We start from the raw sequence: 20779 nt of genomic DNA on the forward strand, positions 1-20779 counted from the left end.
GATCATTCTTTGTCATTTTCTACCAAACGGCCATTCAAGGTCGGATGCCAGCAATTTCAAATTTTATAAACCAACTACATGATCGGTAAATGTGTCTATTATTTCTTTGTTTTAACAAACCAAAAGCTTGTGCTGGATCGAATATTAAGTAGATGATTTGAGATCTCTTCATGCTTTCTCGATTTCACCTTCGCTATCGAGACATCAGTTTCGAACAAAGTCAAAGTCCTCTTCTGTGACCAAAGTTTATACTTCAAAAAACAAAGCGCAAAAAAGTTTAGCTGAATTAATTTTTGAACCCAGGCTGGTTACAGTTGTATGTCTGAATTGAGGAAAGAAAAAATCCTTTTTTTCGAAACGTTGTCCTTACAGTCAACTTTGTCTCCTTATAGTACTATTGAACGCCTTTGACAGATATAGAAAAAATACCCTTTTGGTATGTATATTAGAAACTGAATGTCTTCCTTTCTGTTCGTTTATTATTTTTGATACCCTTAATTTTTTGTTTTATTTTAATATGGTGAAAGCTGCATCTTTAAATCTAATGAGTAATTTAATAATGAAAGGTGAATCCACCTCTTCAGGCAAAAACTCTAATACCTTTAGCGGTGAGGTAAACGATCTGGCGTCTACTTCTTCTAATTCTGGCGCTGAAGAGGTTGAGAAAAGCTTCGAACTTGATGACCCTGCAGCTAACTCAGCTGTTTTTCAACGTGATGAAAAAGAAGTCCAAGAACCTCAAGACTTTTTGACGCCATCTACTTCCTACAAGATACAATCTACATCTATTTCAAATGAATCCAATGCTCTTAAGCACAAGGAAAACCCAGAATCGAAGGCGGAAACAAATCAGTCTCAGTCTCCATCAAAACATGATTCGCCATCACTGCCGCTCTTAGGCTCTAGGGACTCTGAGGACGCCGAGGATTCTGATGAGTCTGATGAAGAATATATAGTAGAAGCAATATTAGATGCCAGACTAAAAGAGGTTTGTTGAGCCATTCGGATCTTAAGCTAACCTATCATGCAGGATGGCAGTGGGTATCAATATTATCTCAAATGGGAAGGATACGATGACCCGGAAGACAATACTTGGAACGAAGAAGAGGATTGTGTCGGATGCCAGGAGTTAGTGAACGAATTTTGGAGGAAGAAAGGTGGAAAGCCTCCTCTAAATAAAACGAGAAGCAAGCGGCGAAATTCCCGTTCAATGATTCGATCATCATCATTATCTACTTCAGAGGATGATGATCCACAACCCTCAATCTCTACCTATTCTCGTAAACGACGAAGATCCTCTTCAATATTGAGGAGGCCCGAAGACAACACAGACTTTAAGTTTTCAAAATCTCCTACAGCAAATTCAAAGACTCCGACCATTGACTCATTCCTTAATTTACGAAAAAAATCCAACTTTAACCCTCCCTTCAACGAAAGTAGTTGGGAGGATTTAGTTGATAGGGTTGAAACTGTACAAAAGCTAAAAAATGGTAAGATCCTTGTGAAACTTCACTGGAAAAATGGGCAGCAATCTACCCATGATAATGTTGTCGTTCACCAAAAATGCCCCCTTCACATCATCCGTTTCTACGAAGATCACTTAAGTTTTCAAGAAGAATAGAAAAGATACATTCATCTACACGTTTCAATCTCGTTTACTTGAAAAGAATCAGTTTGTAGCACTTAGTGACTCCTTTAATTCATTTCTGTATATATCTCATACTTAACTACAAAATAAACAAAAGCCCAAGACGCAGACATTTGTTATGATCAAGTATTGAAACTTTTAATATACTTCTCGTTTATGTTTACTAATGTATTGCGTTTTGGCGTGCTATCTATCATACTGGCATATAACGAAGTTCAGAAAAAGTTTTGAGCAGTCACAAAATTTACGGTACGCCAAAGGTGAAAATCCAATTCTTTTACCACAACCAAGGTCGACAGAATGGCTGCCCTTAAGATTGTCAAGAAGCACACCAAGCCCTTCAGACGCCATCAGTCTGACCGCTTCCACCGTGTCGGTGAGTCATGGAGAAAGCCCAGAGGTATTGACAACTGTGTCCGTCGCCGCTTCAAGGGTGTTATTCGCATGCCCAAGATTGGTTATGGTAACAACAAGAAGACCAGATACTGCATGCCCAACGGTTTGAAGGCTTTCGTTGTCCGTAACGTCGCTGACGTCGATCTTCTATTGATGCACAACAAGACCTACGCTGCCGAGATTGCTTCTAACGTTTCTGCTCGCAAGCGTGTTGAGATCGTTGAAAAGGCTCGTGCTTTGGGTGTTAAGGTTACCAACGCTGGTTCCAAGGTGCGCTCCCAAGAATAAACTGGGGAAACTTTACGGTTTGTTGAGCTTTGTATACATGATCCTCATGTCAAAAAGGAGAATTTAATTAGTTTTTATTTTCTGGAAAATTTTGCATTTGTGTTACCTTCGTAAAACTCAATAGGACTAGTAGTTTGTAAAAAGCATATGTAAGTACTGTAACCATTTGTTTTTATAGGTTTTGAAAATTATATGTGCAGAAGCCTTTTGTTTCGTCTAAATAAATAGTATCAACCTTTTCATTTGTCCTGTTTACCCAAAAGTTCTATTATAATCCCAGATTTCTGTTAGGCAGTCTTCCCTACGACTCAAATAAACAATATTACTCTACGATAAAATGCCCAATTGGGGCAAGTTCAACTTTTGGCTTATACCAAAAGCGATTTTCGAAAGCTCGTAGACCGGAGGACTTCGATTCCTCAGGCTCTGTTATGGAAGCCAGTCGCGTTGATAACTGATTCAGATCGTCTTGCATTTGATCCACAGTCGTCTCTGCCAGAGTGTTTTCCTCCATTGTGATATCGACATTTTTTGCATCTCCCCGATATTGACATAATGGCACGTATTTTTCTTCTAGTTCTTTATCTAAAGGCAACAATTCATCAATGATTACTCGGGTAAAAGGATCACTTCGTTGAAGACAAACTTCCAGTAAGGATGCTAATTCCGTCTGTGTAATCGACATAGTATTTGCCCAAGGCTCTGACTTGTATGCCGCCTTCATCAGGTAAGCATACCAGTTAGTTAGGAACATGCATGCTGAATTCCTTTCCTTATATTCTTCATTATTTTCATTCCCAAAAAATGCAGAATTTTGGTTGCTTAGACTGACTTCATTAATTTCAGACCACAGAAGGGCTTGCAAAGCAGGAAGAAACAAGGAGTGCTTAGAGGCTATATTTTGTATAAGAGGTAGCCACAAGTTAATTGCTTTAGGGAAAAGATTATTAGAAGTAATCTTTGATGGTATTAAAATTCTTCTTTCTAGAAAACACGATACCACAATTTCTAAGTTTGTGGTCTCAAGTGCAAAATTCAAATCCTGTTCGTCGCTTACGAAGGAAGCAAGGATATATGGCAACCGAGAAGAGCTAATAGAAACTATTTCAGAGCAAAGCTCTTCAAATTCACGAACGTAGCGATGTTCAGAGGCCGATTGGGTCATATTCGCAGAAACGTTCACCTTCCTCCAGGATCTCCACTTCTTCAAAAGCTCTCTCACCCGTTTCTGAATATCGTTTTTGTGCATTTCATTAACTTCCAGAGTATCATCAATTATTTCAGAACTGGCATTAGCTGCACGGATCCAATAATGATCGTAAAGCCAGGCTAAAGCTCTATTTGCGGTTTGTCGTAGTACCGGTAAAGATGGAAGCTCTTCATGAGTAATCGCATGGCGGATTTCAACAAAGGAAGTCGGTAAATCAATAGATTTTGCTAATATAGCCATAGGTACTGCATATTGCGATTGCTGAATAGGATCTAAAAGACCACTGACAAATCTTGAAATAGCCAACGACAAGCTGAGCTTCTGCGAAGGATCATTGTTTAAGAGAGATAAAGCCAATTGTGCTGTTGCCTCTATTGAATGAGGAATCCGTCCCCGTGTCGACCATGAATGAACGATTTCTATACCTCGATATAAAGCGCTTGGATCCGGAATTTCTTCTAGTTCTTCATTATAAAAGCAAGACATTAAGAATAAAAAGTCTTCTTTTGATCTCCAAGGTACTAATTTAAGATCCATTTCGTACAATCATTGCTCGACGTTGGATAGGCAGTTGCTAAGTTAACATTGCCAGTGGTAAAAAAACGTAGTATATCCTACGATGAGTGAGTGGTCTTTTCGTGTCTACCTTCTATTTGTAATTATTATGTCTTTTCAAAATATTAACATTTTACATTATTAGAAATAAGGTAAAATTTTACTACCGCAAATCATAATACCTATCAGGCATACAAGCTATTGAAAATTGGTGATTTGCAGTCTTATAAAAAATTACTTATAAAATGACATGCTTATTTACGCATAGGTCTCACCTAATGTTTATTAAGCATTGAAATTCAGGTTTCAAAAAGAGCGGATTAATGGAGCATCAATATGTAACTATTTATGTGCGAATCTTTCATATCTGGGCATTAAAGCATTGTCTCAAAGGAAAATTAAGGATTTTGTCTAAGATGGATTACTTAATCTTTCGACGCTTTTAAGAAACAAAGGATCCACAACTAAAAGCATTCGGAAAGAAAATGAAGGGTATTATCGAGACAGTCCAAAAGTCTTTAACTATTCTTTGATTTCCAAGTCATCAAGAGCTTCAGCGATACGTTCTTTACGCTTTGAAACCAAATCAGATTTCCATTCCGATAATACATTCTGAACTTCTTCAGGTTTGTAAGTACTTGCAAATAAATTTGCTTCCGCATATCTTTGATTTGAGCGTAAGATGTCCAAGCACTCTTTTGGCTGATTGGTTAACCATGAACAGATAAAACTAGTATTGCTGATTCCCGATGCACTCGTGAGCTTCGAAAGTTCTTTAAGTCCTTCGTGATTATTGTTAGAAGTGTACAACAATAAAAGAGATCCATAATCTTGAGCCTTTTCAAAACTTTCCTGAGCAAGCACAAAATCCCATGCATTTAGTGCGGCATCTCCAAGTGTACGCCATTTTAACGAATCATTAAATGACCTAGCAAGCTCAGCAGCAATGTCCAATCGATTAGCTTCAACAGCAAGTTCAAATCTTTGAACGTTATCGGAAGAAAGCTCCAAGGCTGCCTCCTTATAACCTTGTTTGGCCAAAAAGTCTGAAAGTCGCTCGCGATCAACTTCAGGGATCTTCTCAAGCATATTACGCGCACTGTCCAAATCACCTGCTAAAACGAATGATTGATATTGAACAGTTGCAAGGTTGAAAGAGTAGCTAACAACATTCATATCACGGTCTGTCAAGTAAATACGAGCGTCGCGAGCGACATAACCCAGCATGTAAAAACTATGCTCAATATTTGCAATTTTATAAGTTTGGTCACCGATCAAATAATTTAAGCGAGCATTGTTGGTGGTGTAAATGAATGTATCATTAACCCACTCACCGTTAACAACACCGTCAGGGACGTCAGCAAGAGCTTCAAAAGAATCAGCTACACCTTCTTCTTCATCAGCGGTATTGCTAGCAACAGCATCATAAAAAACTTCAGATTTGAAATTCAGTAGATAGAACTCATTAGGACATGCTAAGATGACATAACGATGCTCAGGATCCCAGTAAACATTATGAGGTTTAACATCAATCTTTCTAGCCAAAGCATGTGTTTCCCAGTCGTAAAAGCAAATAAAATCGGAGCCAGCAACGCCCAACAAAAAGCCACCAAAAATAGTGTCACAAGGATAAGATAAATCTAAAACCGAGCTGCGTTTGGAGTTCTTGAAAATTTCAATAGAGCGGTCAGAAACACGGGTGGCATAAACATTGGAATCATGACCCCAAGCAAAATCCAATGCTTTTCCATATGCTTTATTACGCCAAGCAAGGGCAGTATAAATAATGTAATCACCATTTCCGCAGACGGAAACAAACCGGCCGTTTGGAGAATGCTTAAGGTTTGCAGGATATAACTCGGTAGTACCGAGCTCTTTAACAGAAAGAGCCACAGGTGAACCATCACTTAAATCAACTTGTTCCTTGACAGGGCGAATCATAGCAGACATGACTTCATTATAGTCACACCAAACGATTTTACCGGAAGTGTCCATCGTTACAGACGGTTCATCACGTCCTAAAGAGAAAGTGATGATTCCGTTATCAAAACCAATCGTAATTAAACCGTTATCCTTATTTTGTGAAATACACCAGGCACGATCTAAAGAGAAATTGTAGGATTTAATAAGTGAATAAGAAAGAGTATGCCAGATCTTCACAGTTCCATCTTCACCTCCTGAAATAATTAGAGGAAACTTCGGGTGGAAAGTAGCAAACGACACATTGTTTGTATGTCCTTCGAGGACACGGACACAAGCCTTGGTTTGATAGTCCCATATCTTGATCAAATTGTCATCTCCTGAAGTAACTAAATATGGCTTATCGCCAGCAGGATAGTAACTAACATGGTTTACACCGCGATCATGTGCTTGTAAAGTGAAATTGGCAACGGGAGAACCAAAATTCCAAACTTTGACGGTTCCGTCGAGGCAGCACGAAGCAAAGGTATTCGTATCTTTGGGATTAATAGCAAGGCTCATGACATAGCGAGCATGACCTTCAAAGGTCTGAACGCATTTCCAGTTTTTTTCCCAGTTAAATGCCTTAATTTTTGTATCATCAGAGCAAGAAAGGACAAATGGTTGAGTAGGATGGACGGCCAGCGCCCGAATGTAATCAGGATGAGCCTCAAATTGAGTTACCTTTTCACCAGTATTGTAGTTGTAGACACGAAGCTGAAAGTCATCGCTACCGCAAACAAACCAGTTTTTTCTAGCTATGAACAAGCATGAGCGAATGGGAACATCATTAATTTCAAAACTTCGAACGAGAGATTGTGTTGCGTAATTCCAAATGGCAACCTGTCCATTGTAATGAGAAGCCAGGACCCAAGGCTCCGTGGGATGAAAATCAACTGCTTTCACACGTTCCGTGTGGGAAAGTAATTTTCTCTGCATTCCAAAAGGTTAACATCATCGTTCAGTTTACGCTCTACTTCAATCAAGAAAGAATCATTTAAACATACCTGAAAATCCAAGCGCATATTTATTCCCACAAGTCCTCCAACTCCCGCACTTTGAAGCAAAAGATTTCAAAAGCAAACAAAGAAAAAGTTGCTAAAATGAACGAAGATTCCTGTTGGTACAAGGTGGTGTTGTTGACAAGGTGGAGATTCGAATAGACACATATGGCAAACGGGAAGGGTAATGCAAAGGAAGAAAAATACACTGTACCGCCTTATTGCATAATTCGGAACAGCGTACGATTACGCAATTAGTCAAGAAAAACGATGGAGAGCAAAAAGCAAGCAAAGTCAATTAACAAACTCATTGTAGAAAGATGAGTTTCATTTTGCAACATTATGCGGGTATTCAAGACTTGTTCACAGTTACAACACATGAAGATGTCTTAGAGCCATGATCGCCTTTCCTGCTTTCGGTGATATCTAAGAGAACAGTCCATACGTAGCTTTGTTTACTCTCACCTCATGTATGAAAGATCAATACAACTTCAGCCAAAAAGAAGTTGTAAAAAATGCTCCAGCAGTGACTCGAACACTGGGCCTCTTGCTTACTAGGCAAGCGCTCTACCACTGAGCTACAAGAGCTAATCGTTGTTAAGTGGTCGAATAAAATCGTAATGTAAAAATTTCAGGCATCTCAAGCAAGCGCTAAATTCACAGAAAATAGACATCCATATTTTAACTTCTTTTTCTCTCGAAGAATCATTCCTTTGTTTTAGTCGGACTCGTTCATTCCGTTCTCGAGAACTTCTGATCTCGCTTATAGGTAACAAGTACCCTCGGTAAAAAAAGCTTATAATTGCTTAATTCGACAAGGAAAAGACAATAAGTGAATCTTCCAACGACCGCTCACCGCGAGAGTGAGAAAATTCATGAATTCCAACCGAAATTGAGTTGTTCAGTGCAGTAATTTTTAGGATACTGTTTGGTTTAAAAGTTTAAGGTTCTTAATTGGTTTTTGCAGGATGGCGGAAAAAATTCAATACTATTTGGAACGTAGTATTCCTGAATTGGAAGACTTGTTAGAAAAGAAAATTTTCAACCAAGAAGAAATCAATAGCATTGTAAAGTCTAGGAGAGATTACGAAGGAAAGCTTGCAAGACGACAAGTAAAATTGACTGACTTTTTGAGTTACATCCAATATGAAATGACTTTGGAGGCACTCCGTAAAAAGCGTCATAAGAGATTACAAATTAAGGGAAAAACGACTGTTAGTGATTATGCTGGTATGCGAAAGATTCTGTATTTGTTTTTGAGAGCTACCAACAAATTTTTCGGTGATGCAACTCTTTGGTTGGACTATATCCAATATGCAAAATCAGTACATGCAACCCATATCATAGGTAAAATTTGTGCTGCAGCTCTTCAGAAGCATCCTAACAACATTCACTTGTGGTTGGTAGCATGTGATAATGAGTTTACTGAGAATGCAAACATGCCAGCTGCCCGTTCGCTGATGCACCGTGCACTAAGGTTGAACAAGGAAAACCCTATTCTTTGGGCTTCCTATTTCCGTCTCGAGCTGGCTTATATGGCGAAGTTGCATTATCGTTCTGAAATCCTCTTGGCTGCTAAATCAGAGGAGGAAGGAGGAGCCTCTTCGGCTCCTGCTGCTGACTCTTTGGATAGTGATCATATCCAGCTCCCTTCTATATCCATGGAAGAATATTTAGGGGATGGAAATCAACAAGCCAGTGGTGTTAACGAAACGGTCACTTCTGCTATGAATGCCGAGGACTCCACCGGTTCCGCTGACCAGGTTGAGAAATATGCGAATGTTCTTTTCACAATATATTCTACTGCCACGGAGAGCCTTCCCAAACGAGAGAGCATTGAATTTCTCGTCGCTGTTCTTGATCTTTTATTTGAGTGCGCTACCATTCCTGTAGCTAGATATCTTCTATCTGAAAAAATGATTGAAATCCTTGAAAGTTCATTGGATGAGTATAAGTCTGAAGGAGGAGTTACCTATGGTGCTTTATTACATCGCTGGAGTGTCTACTCAATCTTTTGTAAATTCAATGGCATTTTCCCCGCAAATGCATCGTTATTACCGTCCATGGGTGTTTTCGCTTCTTCAGCTCCTAATCCTGACCTCATTAACCAAGTGGTTCAGGATCCTGAGTTTGTTCATGATTTAGAATTGTCAATCCAAAAGTATCAAGCTGTCGTTTCTGACTTAGCCATTTCGTCAAGCTCAAGGCAAGAGTTCTATAAGTTGTTTATCCAAACAACTTACGAAATTTCGTCTCTACCAGCCACGGAAAGCTCCGTTACACTTGCTCTTAACATGTTGACAAACAGCGCGTTTGAAAAATTGAAGGAGCAGCCATACTTTAAGTTTGACGATTATTTACAAAAGCTTTATGAAGAAATTCAGATCCGCAATGGCGCTTTGGCAGAAACTGTAGCTTAAAAAGGTTATTCCATATGTGACATGGAACATTTTTTCTTTTTTTTTGGATTCTCTTTGGCGCGGTATGTTTTATGGCACTGGGCATACACTTTTTATATAAATAGATAAAGGTTTGGGTTTGGTTAAGAGTATTAATTTAATTTAATTTATAAAAAATTGAATTCATTGTCTATCAACTAAGCAGTAGTAAAGCCACATACTTTAGTAATGAACTGTGACATTGGTAGGGTTTGCTTTGCAAGCAACATTAAAGGTGTCGGTACCATTATAAGTAGAATTAGAACGGACGGGAGAATTAAGATACGCAGAAAGCTCACACATACCATCTGAAGAATTAGAAGGACCATAACCACAATCGGTCAAAGGGAATACTTGCTGGTTAACAAGGTGTCGAACATAGAATTTCTGGTCCTGGCATTGAAAAAGCTCGGTGATTAAGTTCCCAGCAAAAGGAACGAATGAAGAAGTTTTGGCAGAATAAGTATAAGGATTATAGGTTACAGGCAGAGGATTTTCAGGCGTGACATCAGAGAAGAAACCAAGTGCAGCTTCAACGGGAATAATATGGGTATCGTGGGTGAAAGCAAAAAAAGTTTTTTGGTAATTCGTTTCATTATAGACGGAACGAAGAGATTCGGCCAAGTTGTGGACATAAGCACCACCCAAGGTTTCAGACCATTCAGAAGCAGGACCGCCATGAAAAGAGAATTTCAAATCGGTATTGTACTCAAAGTTGATGACCTCAGAAGGAGTGAAAAGGGAGCAAAAGTCACTTTCATCTCTTAAAGCGATTTCAAAGACACACAAGTAGTAAAAGCTCTTAACGTCATCATTTGTGAGATTGTAATCTGAAAAGTAGAGGTTAAGACGGGTTTTGATAGGAGCCAAAAAAATGTCTTCCCAATTGGATTGAGCCTCTTTTGTTTCTTTATGGTCAACGTTTTTTTCGTTGTAGACAGGACAAGCCTTATGGTCAGAAAGAGTATTAGCACCAGCAGTCTCGTCCTCGGCAATGTAAATGAAATTGGTCTTGTTCGCCATTTGGTCTCCAAACATACCATAGCTATACCACTCTGCAGACTCGACGACACGACCCTGGGCCGCCGTGTTGATTTCATAAACATTGGCATCAAATAACGTGTTGTACCGAATAAAAACTTCACGGCCCATTTCAAACAATTCTAGACGGCCACTACTAGAAAGCTTGTCAGCATTACTAACGTCAACAACTGGGACCCAGGACTTGATAAATTGGAAGGGGTTATCAGGAATTTTATAGTTAATTGGGAAAGAGCCGTTAATGAGTTTATCCTGCACTTCAGCAAGATAACCAGCTTTGGTGACACCGTCACCTGTAGTAGGGTTTCGTGAACCATGGCGCTGCAAAACATGGACTTGACGAATTTCACAAGATTCCGGAAATGCAGAGCTCAATCCAGTGAAATATGGTTCATGATAAATGCTAAGACTGCCTAAATGTTCCTGAAGGTTGAATGTATTTTTAAAAGACTCGAAATCAGAAAACCGGGCCGAAACAGAACCTATGATGAAAGCCAAAAACCATAAAGAGAAGCTAGACAGTCGCATACTGATGAAAACCAAAAAAAAGAAAAAAGAAAAAAGAAAGTTAAGAAAAGAGTGACTAGTAACAAAAAAAAAGAAGGAAAGTACAAAGAAAACCCTTCAACTCTAATAGTTTACTGTAAATATTGGAAATATAAGTTTCGCAAGGACGTAAGCATTATATTTAAACTTCGCTCGGTTAGTTGTTATAGCGAGCCGAGTAAAATAAGAATTTTAGAATATAATAATATAATAATATTTCCTCAAGTGCTTGTCCAGGATAAATAAAAAAGAAATAATGTACGAAAAACAACAATAAAGAAGAAACATGAGTTTGGGAAAAGGACAAAGTACAACAAGCATCGTTATTGACTTTTCTCTCGTTTGTTTACTTTGCTTATATTTCCAGAAATAATTTGCTGGAAGCAGTGAAACGAAACCGTTGAAAGGAATTAATTACGCGTAAAGAATTTAGCAAAAATGAGGATCTTAAAACGAGGATTTTGAACGATCACGGAAGAGTTTTTTGTTCATATTCAATTCGCTTTCATTTAACCAGTAGGGACGTTGATCTTAAACTTGCATTCATCAATTGCTTGAAAAAATAAAAAGAACAAAAAAGGAGGTGAAATAAAATAAAAGGAAACTGAAATTGAAACTGACCTTCTTTGAAAAATGGTTCTTAAAAACTATAGTCGAGTTAGCTATAATGGTTGAATCCATTGTTTCACACATTGTGGAATGTTGTTTGCATGAATTTTTTTATAGTATACAAATTTTGTGCTCTCAGCGTATCAGGTACGCTATTTCTGAGTCGTCTTTATCTTCTTTTGATCAACTTTCAATTTTCCCATTTGTTTGTTTACTCTTTCTAACTGTTACTCTTAGCCCATTGGCAGGTAACACGTTCTTACTACTAGTAAGGACTCGAGAAATTCAAAACTCCAGAAAAGAGGATGGATGAAGCGTATGCTGACAGTTTAAGCACGGATTATCGATGGGTTGGACACTCTCATTTTGATAGCCATCCTTCAGCCGGCGATAGCTTTCAGTTAGATTCTAATGGAGAGGGTAAGTTTCAATTGATGATTTTAGAAAGGTTAATATCCAATTCAAGCGTTTTCATTTGTATTAGTTTTTCCTTAAAATGAAAATCTGACAAGCATGAGATGCTTGTAGATGCATCCTTCGTCGAAAATCTTGCTCTTTACTAACGTTAGTTTCTTGTAGATTTGGATCCTTCTCGTATTGATCGAATAGGCAAAATTGCAGAACTCCTAGATGGATTAGAAGAAGATCAAATCCATGAACTTGTTTCGGGAATTAATGATACTGTTATCCAAGACAAAGCTCCTACCAACCAAGAGCAGGTGAATGCAGTCAACTTATCCAATTCTCCCATGAAAGAAAACGACCATAATTTATTTCAACAATTTTCTCAATCTCAACCTTCAGGTCCGATTTTTTCAAATCCTTCCTTTCCTCCTCCACAGCACCCTGTAACATTTACGAGTACACCCTATAAACATGTGCCAGCTGTTTCAGATCCGGAATCTTACCATTCGCAGCAATTTTTTGATAACGACAATCAAAATCGAAACAAAAATCAGAAGCAAAAGCAATTGTCATTTCCCTCTTCACATTCGACTGCAATTTCTCAAACAAGTCAACCACCAGCAGTACCTTCGAACCCCGAGGCTCCGTCAACTCAACATTTTGAAGTACCCTCCAATACCAATTCTAACATGTATCAGCCTAGTATGGCTGGCAGGACAAACCAACCTACTCAGCAAGACTTCTTGCATGAACAAGAAGCACATTCCCCGCTTTACTCAAATTACCCCAAAATTTATCCCCAACATCCTGGAGTTCCTATAAACCGTGGTAATGTTCATGTAGAGTCAGTTCATGATCACCAAGAGCCTACTATCGCCTGCCCTCCGACTTCATCGACTTGTGTCTCAACAATAAGCCAACCCCCTCAATCAGCTGCGGGCAATAAGGACGGTCCTCCTGTTTCCCAACCTACAAATGTGCATCTTCAAACTTCTCCCCCAGAAGCGTCTGCTCCTGCTTCTCATGCTTCAACTATAGAAGTTTTACCACCCGCACTAAATGATGCATTGACAAAAATGAATTCGACTATACAATCTCTGACAAATCAATGCCAACAAAGGGACAAACAAATTGATACCCTAACTAAGCAACTCCTTTTTAAAAATCAGCACGCTGCTCCTACCGTTATGCCCGCTATTTTATCCAACGCATCTGGTGCAACAAATCAAAGAAACATGAATGAGTCTCAAAATTCTTACCCACGTAAGCCTCCTGCCAAACAAACTCGCTCTGTAACTGTTGGTAACGACGCTTCTTTCCCTTATACAAAACCCCAAGGCACTGTACCAAATGAAATTCGAGTACAACTAACAACGCTAGATGCAATTCTATTGCAATTTGACCACCTGAGGAAAGAATTGTCTCAGGCCCGTCATGAAATCCAAGTTTTAAAAGAAGATGCAAGCCAAGCGAAAGGGGTCACAGAAAATGGAAAAGCTACATCTGCCACTGATGATATTTCCAAAACAGATACCTCATGCAACAGGTATCCGGAGAACAAAGAACAATGTTCACACCAACAGAAACCTAGATCCTCCGTGTTACAGCCTATAGAGGTGCCTAACAAAACTCTCAACAAAAGTGAAAGAAGTATTCCCATGGTTACGAAGCTAAACAATGACAGTCATTCACCTATTTCGCATGCTTCGAAACCTTTGTTACCACAAGACATGCCTGATTCGAAGTTTAAGTTGCCTCTAGAAAATCAACTGTATTACCGGTTAGGACTACATTTAATTGACCGCCAATGTAGTATAGAGACTGCGAATATGCTTAAATCTGTACTGATACAGCTTGACATGCCCTATACTATCTTTCCAATTGCCATTGGACAAGTGCGAAGACAGTTACAACAAGGTAGGCGACTGTATCAATGGATACAAGTTGTTCACTACTTGATATTTCACGAAAAGATGAAAGAAGGCCTTGTTTCAAAGCAATGCTTGTCTGATTTACTAAGAAAACTGCAAGAGAAACTACGTTCAACTCGAAAGTAAAAATTCTATACGATATAGTTTTACATTAATGTTATTTTGACGGATAAGGGTAAATGACTAAAGAAATGTATTATTAATAAAAATTCTGAGCATCATCGAAAAAAAAAGGGCTCGAAAAAACTGAAATAGACTAGTTGGTAATGAAGTAATATTTGATGCATTAAAAGAAGGATAAACAAGCCATTTGAAAGGGGAAGGATTTTTTTTTTTTTGAAAGTAGGTAAAAGATGGAAGTTATTTCTCAATACGTTCGTTCTGATGAACTAACTGTGTAACTAAATGTTCATCACAAAACTTTAGAGCTTCTTGTCCTCCCTTTTGCAAATAAATAGCAGCAACAAGGCTGAATATTGTAGTGCTCAAAACTCTTTCTAGGGGTGGCTTTTCAGTAGACTTCACATCGAGTAAAGGAAGCATGCAGCGAGCCGCTGATTCAGGTTGCCAATCTTTCGTAGCCGAAGCAATTCGCCGTGGAGAGCGAAATCTTGTAATATCTGAGTATTTTGGAACATTGGCTACATCTCCATCTTTCAAAAAGTGATTCATCAAAGACACATCAACGACCGCGACCCCGAGGGAAATAAGGGGCTCATTGTAGGCGACTCTTCCTTGTTTGTAAGACTTGTGAGTGAAAATTTGTTCTTTTAAGGCTTGGTTTGGAATATAGCTCTTACTTCCAAAGACACGGTAAAAGAAAGAATCAACATCTTGAGTTGAGGAGCTCAATTCACAAGTATAGCCATTCTCCTTCGAATGAATATTCATGACATTCCGAGAGAAAATATTGCTTAAACCTTGGGGACGAAACGCACTCCCTTTGGGTAAATATCCAGCTCGCCAAATGCCTCTAGAAAACATTAGGGTATGATTCAACTAAGATCCAAAAACTACTCTTTTTATCTTCAAAATACAAGTCCTAAGAAGTTTTTCTTTTATTGAAAAAGACAAAAATAAGAAACCGCAGAAGAAACTGCCTGAAGGCTAAAATATAATGGTTTCTTCCTTTTGGGTATAAAGGGTGGTGGTCAAGACAAACCAGTTTAACACAAGACCCTTATTCAATCAAGACCAAGTTTACAGTATTCGTTTACTTTTTCCATTGAAATTTAATAGGTATTTAAAAAGAATTCTAAACAGAATCAAATTTATGTGGCAGGCTCCTTTTTTATGATTTTCCATTTACGCTTCTACTGATATAAGAAAACATTGTACGAGAAACAGGAAGGTACAGTACACCGGTAACCGTAGCTATTTCTATTGAGTAAAGTAAAAACTCTTATTTTTTTTTTTCGAGATCTGCTTCAGAGTTGAGCAGCCAAACCTCAATCAATCGAAAGTAATAATCAACAAAGATGAACCAGGATGATTTTCGAAAGCTACTAGCCACTCCTAGAAGTGAAAACTCAGAATTAGATCGGCTACCAAAAAGATCCCAGGGCCCATCATTTGGCAGACGGCACCCTAGATTGTCTGCATCGTTACCACCTAGATCAATTGCTAAAAGGCACCCAAATTTAAACCATAATACCAGAAAACCTTCCTCTTCTTTATCTATAACAAAAGAAGCTTCAGAAGCTGATGAACCTGAAATACTGTCTGAAAACGATGTTCTTGTGCAAGAACTACGAGGTAAGCTTCACCGGGGAGAAATGACAGGAGAAGAATTCTCAAGAAAAACTCAAGAATTAGGCGGAGATCTGGCAACTACACATCTTGTTCGAGGTTTAGACCGTAGGCTTTTACAGAAGGCAAGATCTCAACAAATTGAGCCTGATATTCCTGAGTTTACTAAGAAAGAATCAAAGGAATCATTTCCATCCGAAAATGACGAACAAAATGATAAGCTTCTTGAAGAATTAACGGAAAAACCAAGCAACGCAGACCAAAATCCTTCCGAAGACGCCATAGTGAATTCGAAAAACACAGATGTACCAGTATATCCTAATGGGCGACCCATGTATCGAAGGACTGTTGAAGAAGGGAAGAAAGTAAAGTACATACTTAATGAAGATGGGAATGTTTTGAAGCGACTGGTAAAAAAGGAAAAAAAAGTGTTCCATTGAAGACAACGACTGTCCCTTCAGATGTAAAAGTACCACCAGCTGAACGGAAAAACCAGAAAGAACCAGTTTCTTTGCCAAAAGTTGACGTTGAGACTGATATTTTTGAAGAAGCTGGAGATGACTACGACCCATTCCACGAAGATGACGATAATGACAATTTTGAACCAAAACGTATAAAACTAGAAGTGGAAAACAAAAATTTGCAAAGTAATGACTCTATTAATTTTCAGGGAAAGCTATTTGAAGATGCAAAAGGTACTGCACAGGATAGTCCTAAAGATTTTCGACAACAAATCCAACATCTGGCGAACCTACAAAGTCGAAAAGAGAATGAAGATATGAAAAAGCTTGAAAACAAGAAGAAAGTGGATGCAGGGTTTGGTCTGACACTATCAAAAGACGATACTTGGGACATTACTGATGGGGATGAATCTGAAGATGATGAGGATGGAGGAAAACCCCGAAAAAGTAAAAAGTAGATAATTCGAAAGGATTGTTAGAATAATTATGTACAATTATGATAAGTTTTGTCAAATAGATCAAACAATTAAAAAAGGCTGAATGTAAACAACTATGTTCTATTATCATCCGTAATGGATGTAACGTAAAGTTCAAGCCAAAAGATGATAATAACAAAATGGCTGACCACAATAATTTAATTAAGTGCTTCTTTCAGAGTCTTTACTTGTTCCATTACACAAGATTTAGCAGTACCGCCGATAGCACATCGTTTTTCAACGCTTTCCTCATAGTTGAAGACACTCACAACATCATCTTCATAGAGAGGATTCAAAGACTTGAAATCATCAACAGAGAGTTTGTCAATTGTGGTGTTTCTCTCTTCGGCCATGCGAACAGCTGAACCAGAGATATGATGAGTTTGGCGGAAGGGAATGCCTTTACGAACCAAATACTCAGCCAAATCAGTAGCCAGCATATCAGCAGTTAAGCTTTTAGCAATCTTTTCGGGATTGACAGTCAAGGTGGAAATGACACCAGTAAGAATTTGGATAGAATCAGAAACAGTTTTGACAGAATCGAATAGTGCTTCCTTGTCTTCTTGTAAATCCTTATTATAAGTGGAAGGGATACCTTTTACAGACATCATGAAACCAACCATGTCGCCAAAAACACGACCAGATTTACCACGGAGTAATTCGAGGGAATCGGGATTTTTCTTTTGAGGCATTATGCTGCTACCAGTGGAGTACGCATCGGAAAGGGTCACAAAATTAAACTCGGAACTAGAGTAGATGATAAGATCTTCGGCCAAACGGGAAACATGGGTCATTACCATACTCGACCAATACATAAATTCAATGACAAAGTCACGGTCAGCAACAGCATTCATAGAGTTCATAATGATGCCATCAAACCCAAGTTCTTTACAAAGAAATTCTCGGTCGACAGCAAAGGGGTTACCAGCCAAAGCTCCTGCTCCCAAAGGGAGTTGATTGACACGGACGTAAAGCTGGTTCAAACGAGTCAAGTCAGAGAGGAGAGAAAATGCATGGGACATCAAAAAGTGGGACCAACGAATGGGCTGAGCGCGTTGTAAATGGGTGTATCCAGGCATAATGATACTGATATCCTTTTCAGCACGAGAAGCAAATACCTTCAACAGATCAATGAGGAAATCTTTAATAGTTTTGATCTGATCACGAAGCCAAAGACGCATATCCGTAGCAACTTGATCGTTTCTACTTCTACCAGTATGCAATTTACCAGCAATTCCTGTGCCAATGATTTCACCGAGCCGACGCTCATTTGCAGTATGAATGTCTTCGTCGGAAGGATGAAGAACAAACTTGTTTGCTTTCCATTCATCGCGAACGCTTTCTAGTCCTTCCAAAATCTTTCCCAATTCAGCTTTGTCAATGATACCACGTTGCTCTAATGCTTTCGCATAAGCTTTCGAGCCATCCACATCGGCATTGTACATGCGTTTATCGTAATGTATGGATTCATTATAAGCAGTCATCAGAGGATCTGTAGTGCCAGTAAATCTACCGCCCCATAGTTTTTGAGAAGCCATTTCAAAAATATATTCTTTGTTGCACAAATAAAAAGGAAGAATACAATCAAACTAAGACAAGGGCCAATTCCCCAAAAATTTTCAAGTTGCTTGCTATAGACAGATTGGAAACTGATTTCAGAATCCCAGTACTACGCTTAGATTTCACAAAGATGGTTCCATAGATCAGTAAAATTACAAAAGTATTGAATGAAATGAAACCCATTTTTTGACAAAGAGACCATATACTTCAGGTCGTTTTCTTTTTTGCAGACGTTCGTTGTTTTGTCTGAAGAAAACGTAGTTCGAATTGAATCATTTTTTCTCCCTTATTGTTTTCTTCTTACAGTAAAAAAGTAAAGAATATGAGAAAGCTTTCCTGATATATATTATCCTGGCATGCTTAGGTATTGACATTTACGTACTGAGATTCCCTCTGTTCTTCGAGCCTCAAAAGGTTTCGATTCAAACAGTGAGTATATGAATTGAATAAAAGTGTAATTCCATAGACTTGCTGCTCGCAGTAGGCCTTTTCTATACCGCATACTTCCTGAAACAGGTCGTAGAACCTTCGATGACTTGCACAGCAGATACGACAAGTTTCTGGCTCAAGTACATATTGTTCTTTTGATCATTATGATAGTCACCTAGTTGAGACCAGTTCCATGTGCTTACTGAATTGACCATATGGATTCACCAAAAACTTGACCTTTTCAACCAAATAGAAACAACCATTATAAATAGATATATAAAATAAAAAGTATTATTAATATAATAATGTCCTTGAAAAAGAGAATGCAAATGTTTGCATTCTTACTGAGATGCCACTTTTCGAGTCTTTGTTAACCTATACATCATCTATTGTTGTGTATTCCAACTCAACCAAAGCAACCTCCTATCGACGAAAAGCGACTTATTTTTTTGCAAAATGCCACCTAAAGCTCCCCCTACAAAGCCTTTAAGTGAACGTCTTCTTCCTCTTGTCAAAGTAAGTTAACAATTTTGCTTGCATACTGCGAATTATGTCAGGAATGATACATGAGGATGGCAAAGACTTGTGCTTTCATAGAAAACAGGGACCTTTGAGAAGTTTAAAAAAGAAAAAGAATTTTTTTTATGATCAGAGAAGTTTGATTTTGCTGTCCTCGATTCAGAGTACTTGTAGCATCCTGTTTCAATTTCGCAATAATCCGATTGTTTTTCCATTAAGTAATCTTGCTAATCTATACTTTTATAGAATACACAATTTTTTTGGTTTCTGGGACAATTCTCTGTCGCCTTGTTCAGCTCTATTTATACGTTGCAGGTTGTTCCTTTCCGCCAAGGTTCATCATTTATTTTCAAGAATGCTATTGCAGGAGCTATCTTGGCGTATTCCATTGTCCTTTACAAGGTTTACAGCCCCAATATTGCTTCTCGTTCCTCCTGGAACGTCCATTTCTTGCGCCGTTTAATGACTGATGATAATGCCTTGTATTTTTTCTTGGCTTTGTCCTTGTTGATCAACCGCCCTGTTTTATTTGCGCTTGCTCCTTATGCTATTTATGCCACGTTTCATATTTCTACCTATATGCGCAGCAACCTTTTGCCAGTTCTTTCTCCCTCTATCACGAGCAGTACCGAACCTAAGAATCAACTTTATAAATTATCGCAATTGCTTAACAAGTATACTCGCACTCAATTCCAACCTGCAATGAAACTTGTAGCCAACATTGAGACCTTCCTCTTTTTCCGTTACTTCTTTGGTTTCTTCTTGCGCAAGAATACTTTCTCTCAATTCATCTTCTATGCCTTTTTCCTTCGCATGCGCTATAACAGCAGTCACTTTACTCGTGCATCTATCCGAGACATTGGTCTTCGTATGGACCGCGTTGTCGCTGACAATCGCATTCCTCCTCAAGTAAGAAATGCATGGTTCCAACTAAAGCACTACCTCTCAAGATTTGGCAATGTACCTGTCGCTCAAGCTTCTGCTTCTAGTGGCCGTCCCGCCTCTGCATCCACTTAAACAAATAACCTTTCAACCAAAAATACTTGTTTGCTGTCCAAGTTGTTTATAGTTTTCCTTTTGGTTTACCAGCTGCATCTTGTTTTCTTCTTGGCTTTCCCATCGCTTATTTTAAGGTAACCATGGTTTCCTTTTTTTATCATTAGTAAAACATATAATGCCGCTTTTAGGAAAAGAGCAGGATAGTTTATGATTCGTGCTGAGAATTGACTTCAATTCCAGAAAACCTGTTTTTATTCCTTTCCACGAATTTTACTTGTTTGGAGACATTCTTAACGAGTAGAAGTTTCGTGCTTTCAGCGTATACGTGTTGAATCGCTGATTGAAAGATAACCATACGAGCTAGCTTACTTTGAATGCCTTTCAAAAAAAAAAAAATCTCGTTTAGCTTACATGAATGTAGGAATGTATATGCTTTTTTACTCTTTGTAGAAATTGTCGTATTCTATCATTCTCTATTGTATGCAATGTCAGTGGAGCACTTTGTAATTATGAGTAGTTGATTCAAAATCCGAAGTCACCGTAGAATTTTTCTGTTTTA

At 38.5% G+C, this 20779-nt stretch overlaps 11 protein-coding genes and 1 non-coding gene across 12 annotated transcripts; 6 read left to right on the forward strand and 6 right to left on the reverse strand.

The window, feature by feature from the left end:
• Positions 1-9: 9 nt before the first annotated feature.
• On the forward strand, positions 10-1756 carry SPOG_01831 (chromodomain protein 2). Its single transcript, XM_013166935.1, has 2 exons — positions 10-988; positions 1031-1756. The coding sequence occupies exons 1-2, from the start codon at positions 518-520 to the stop codon at positions 1619-1621; spliced, it is 1062 nt and encodes a 353-aa protein (XP_013022389.1). The 5' UTR covers positions 10-517; the 3' UTR covers positions 1622-1756.
• A 169-nt stretch (positions 1757-1925) lies between these two features.
• Positions 1926-2480, forward strand: SPOG_01832 (60S ribosomal protein L32). The gene has a single exon (XM_013166936.1). It carries the CDS (start codon positions 1949-1951, stop codon positions 2330-2332), a length of 384 nt encoding a protein of 127 aa, XP_013022390.1. The 5' UTR covers positions 1926-1948; the 3' UTR covers positions 2333-2480.
• Positions 2481-2557: 77 nt separating this feature from the next.
• SPOG_01833 (Las1-like protein) lies at positions 2558-4127 on the reverse strand. The gene has a single exon (XM_013166937.1). The coding sequence runs from the start codon at positions 4077-4079 to the stop codon at positions 2655-2657; it is 1425 nt and encodes a 474-aa protein (XP_013022391.1). The 5' UTR covers positions 4080-4127; the 3' UTR covers positions 2558-2654.
• Positions 4128-4227: 100 nt separating this feature from the next.
• Positions 4228-7281, reverse strand: SPOG_01834 (coatomer beta' subunit). The gene is made up of 2 exons (XM_013166938.1): positions 7064-7281; positions 4228-6989 (listed from the first exon to the last, which is right to left on the reverse strand). The coding sequence occupies exons 1-2, from the start codon at positions 7079-7081 to the stop codon at positions 4620-4622; spliced, it is 2388 nt and encodes a 795-aa protein (XP_013022392.1). The 5' UTR covers positions 7082-7281; the 3' UTR covers positions 4228-4619.
• Positions 7282-7573: 292 nt separating this feature from the next.
• SPOG_16188 lies at positions 7574-7645 on the reverse strand. Its single transcript has one exon. It is a non-coding gene; the product is annotated as a tRNA-Thr (tRNA).
• Positions 7646-7902: 257 nt separating this feature from the next.
• On the forward strand, positions 7903-9645 carry SPOG_01835 (U3 snoRNP-associated protein Utp6). The gene has a single exon (XM_013166939.1). It carries the CDS (start codon positions 8026-8028, stop codon positions 9475-9477), a length of 1452 nt encoding a protein of 483 aa, XP_013022393.1. The 5' UTR covers positions 7903-8025; the 3' UTR covers positions 9478-9645.
• Positions 9594-11180, reverse strand: SPOG_01836 (thiamine-repressible acid phosphatase Pho4). The gene has a single exon (XM_013166940.1). The coding sequence runs from the start codon at positions 11062-11064 to the stop codon at positions 9679-9681; it is 1386 nt and encodes a 461-aa protein (XP_013022394.1). The 5' UTR covers positions 11065-11180; the 3' UTR covers positions 9594-9678.
• Positions 11181-11966: 786 nt separating this feature from the next.
• SPOG_01837 (SIN component scaffold protein Sid4) lies at positions 11967-14325 on the forward strand. The gene is made up of 2 exons (XM_013166941.1): positions 11967-12111; positions 12271-14325. Exons 1-2 carry the CDS (start codon positions 11997-11999, stop codon positions 14151-14153), a joined length of 1998 nt encoding a protein of 665 aa, XP_013022395.1. The 5' UTR covers positions 11967-11996; the 3' UTR covers positions 14154-14325.
• On the reverse strand, positions 14192-15170 carry SPOG_01838 (ribosomal protein subunit L15). The gene has a single exon (XM_013166942.1). The coding sequence runs from the start codon at positions 15009-15011 to the stop codon at positions 14388-14390; it is 624 nt and encodes a 207-aa protein (XP_013022396.1). The 5' UTR covers positions 15012-15170; the 3' UTR covers positions 14192-14387.
• A 6-nt stretch (positions 15171-15176) lies between these two features.
• Positions 15177-19093, reverse strand: SPOG_01840 (argininosuccinate lyase). Its single transcript, XM_013166944.1, has one exon. The coding sequence runs from the start codon at positions 18249-18251 to the stop codon at positions 16872-16874; it is 1380 nt and encodes a 459-aa protein (XP_013022398.1). The 5' UTR covers positions 18252-19093; the 3' UTR covers positions 15177-16871.
• Positions 15506-16695, forward strand: SPOG_01839 (uncharacterized protein; the record flags this gene model as incomplete). Its single annotated transcript, XM_013166943.1, has 2 exons — positions 15506-16146; positions 16206-16695. 2 exons carry the CDS (start codon positions 15506-15508, stop codon positions 16693-16695), a joined length of 1131 nt encoding a protein of 376 aa, XP_013022397.1.
• SPOG_01841 (uncharacterized protein) lies at positions 18875-20715 on the forward strand. Its single transcript, XM_013166945.1, has 2 exons — positions 18875-19218; positions 19468-20715. Exons 1-2 carry the CDS (start codon positions 19159-19161, stop codon positions 20236-20238), a joined length of 831 nt encoding a protein of 276 aa, XP_013022399.1. The 5' UTR covers positions 18875-19158; the 3' UTR covers positions 20239-20715.
• Positions 20716-20779: the final 64 nt, after the last annotated feature.

Source organism: Schizosaccharomyces cryophilus (assembly GCF_000004155.1).
Source record: "Schizosaccharomyces cryophilus OY26 unplaced genomic scaffold supercont4.2, whole genome shotgun sequence".
Taxonomy (NCBI): domain Eukaryota; kingdom Fungi; phylum Ascomycota; class Schizosaccharomycetes; order Schizosaccharomycetales; family Schizosaccharomycetaceae; genus Schizosaccharomyces; species Schizosaccharomyces cryophilus.

Excerpts from the sequence above, each read along its gene's own strand:
- SPOG_01831 (XM_013166935.1), top strand. The coding sequence starts at position 518 with ATGGTGAAAGCTGCATCTTTAAATCTAATGAGTAATTTAATAATGAAA. Across the intron at positions 989-1,030 it reads TAGATGCCAGACTAAAAGAG|GATGGCAGTGGGTATCAATA; the intron begins GTTTGTTGAGCC and ends CCTATCATGCAG.
- SPOG_01832 (XM_013166936.1), top strand. The coding sequence starts at position 1,949 with ATGGCTGCCCTTAAGATTGTCAAGAAGCACACCAAGCCCTTCAGACGC.
- SPOG_01833 (XM_013166937.1), bottom strand. The coding sequence starts at position 4,079 with ATGGATCTTAAATTAGTACCTTGGAGATCAAAAGAAGACTTTTTATTC.
- SPOG_01835 (XM_013166939.1), top strand. The coding sequence starts at position 8,026 with ATGGCGGAAAAAATTCAATACTATTTGGAACGTAGTATTCCTGAATTG.
- SPOG_01836 (XM_013166940.1), bottom strand. The coding sequence starts at position 11,064 with ATGCGACTGTCTAGCTTCTCTTTATGGTTTTTGGCTTTCATCATAGGT.
- SPOG_01837 (XM_013166941.1), top strand. The coding sequence starts at position 11,997 with ATGGATGAAGCGTATGCTGACAGTTTAAGCACGGATTATCGATGGGTT. Across the intron at positions 12,112-12,270 it reads GTTAGATTCTAATGGAGAGG|ATTTGGATCCTTCTCGTATT; the intron begins GTAAGTTTCAAT and ends AGTTTCTTGTAG.
- SPOG_01838 (XM_013166942.1), bottom strand. The coding sequence starts at position 15,011 with ATGTTTTCTAGAGGCATTTGGCGAGCTGGATATTTACCCAAAGGGAGT.
- SPOG_01840 (XM_013166944.1), bottom strand. The coding sequence starts at position 18,251 with ATGGCTTCTCAAAAACTATGGGGCGGTAGATTTACTGGCACTACAGAT.
- SPOG_01841 (XM_013166945.1), top strand. The coding sequence starts at position 19,159 with ATGCCACCTAAAGCTCCCCCTACAAAGCCTTTAAGTGAACGTCTTCTT. Across the intron at positions 19,219-19,467 it reads GTCTTCTTCCTCTTGTCAAA|AATACACAATTTTTTTGGTT; the intron begins GTAAGTTAACAA and ends ATACTTTTATAG.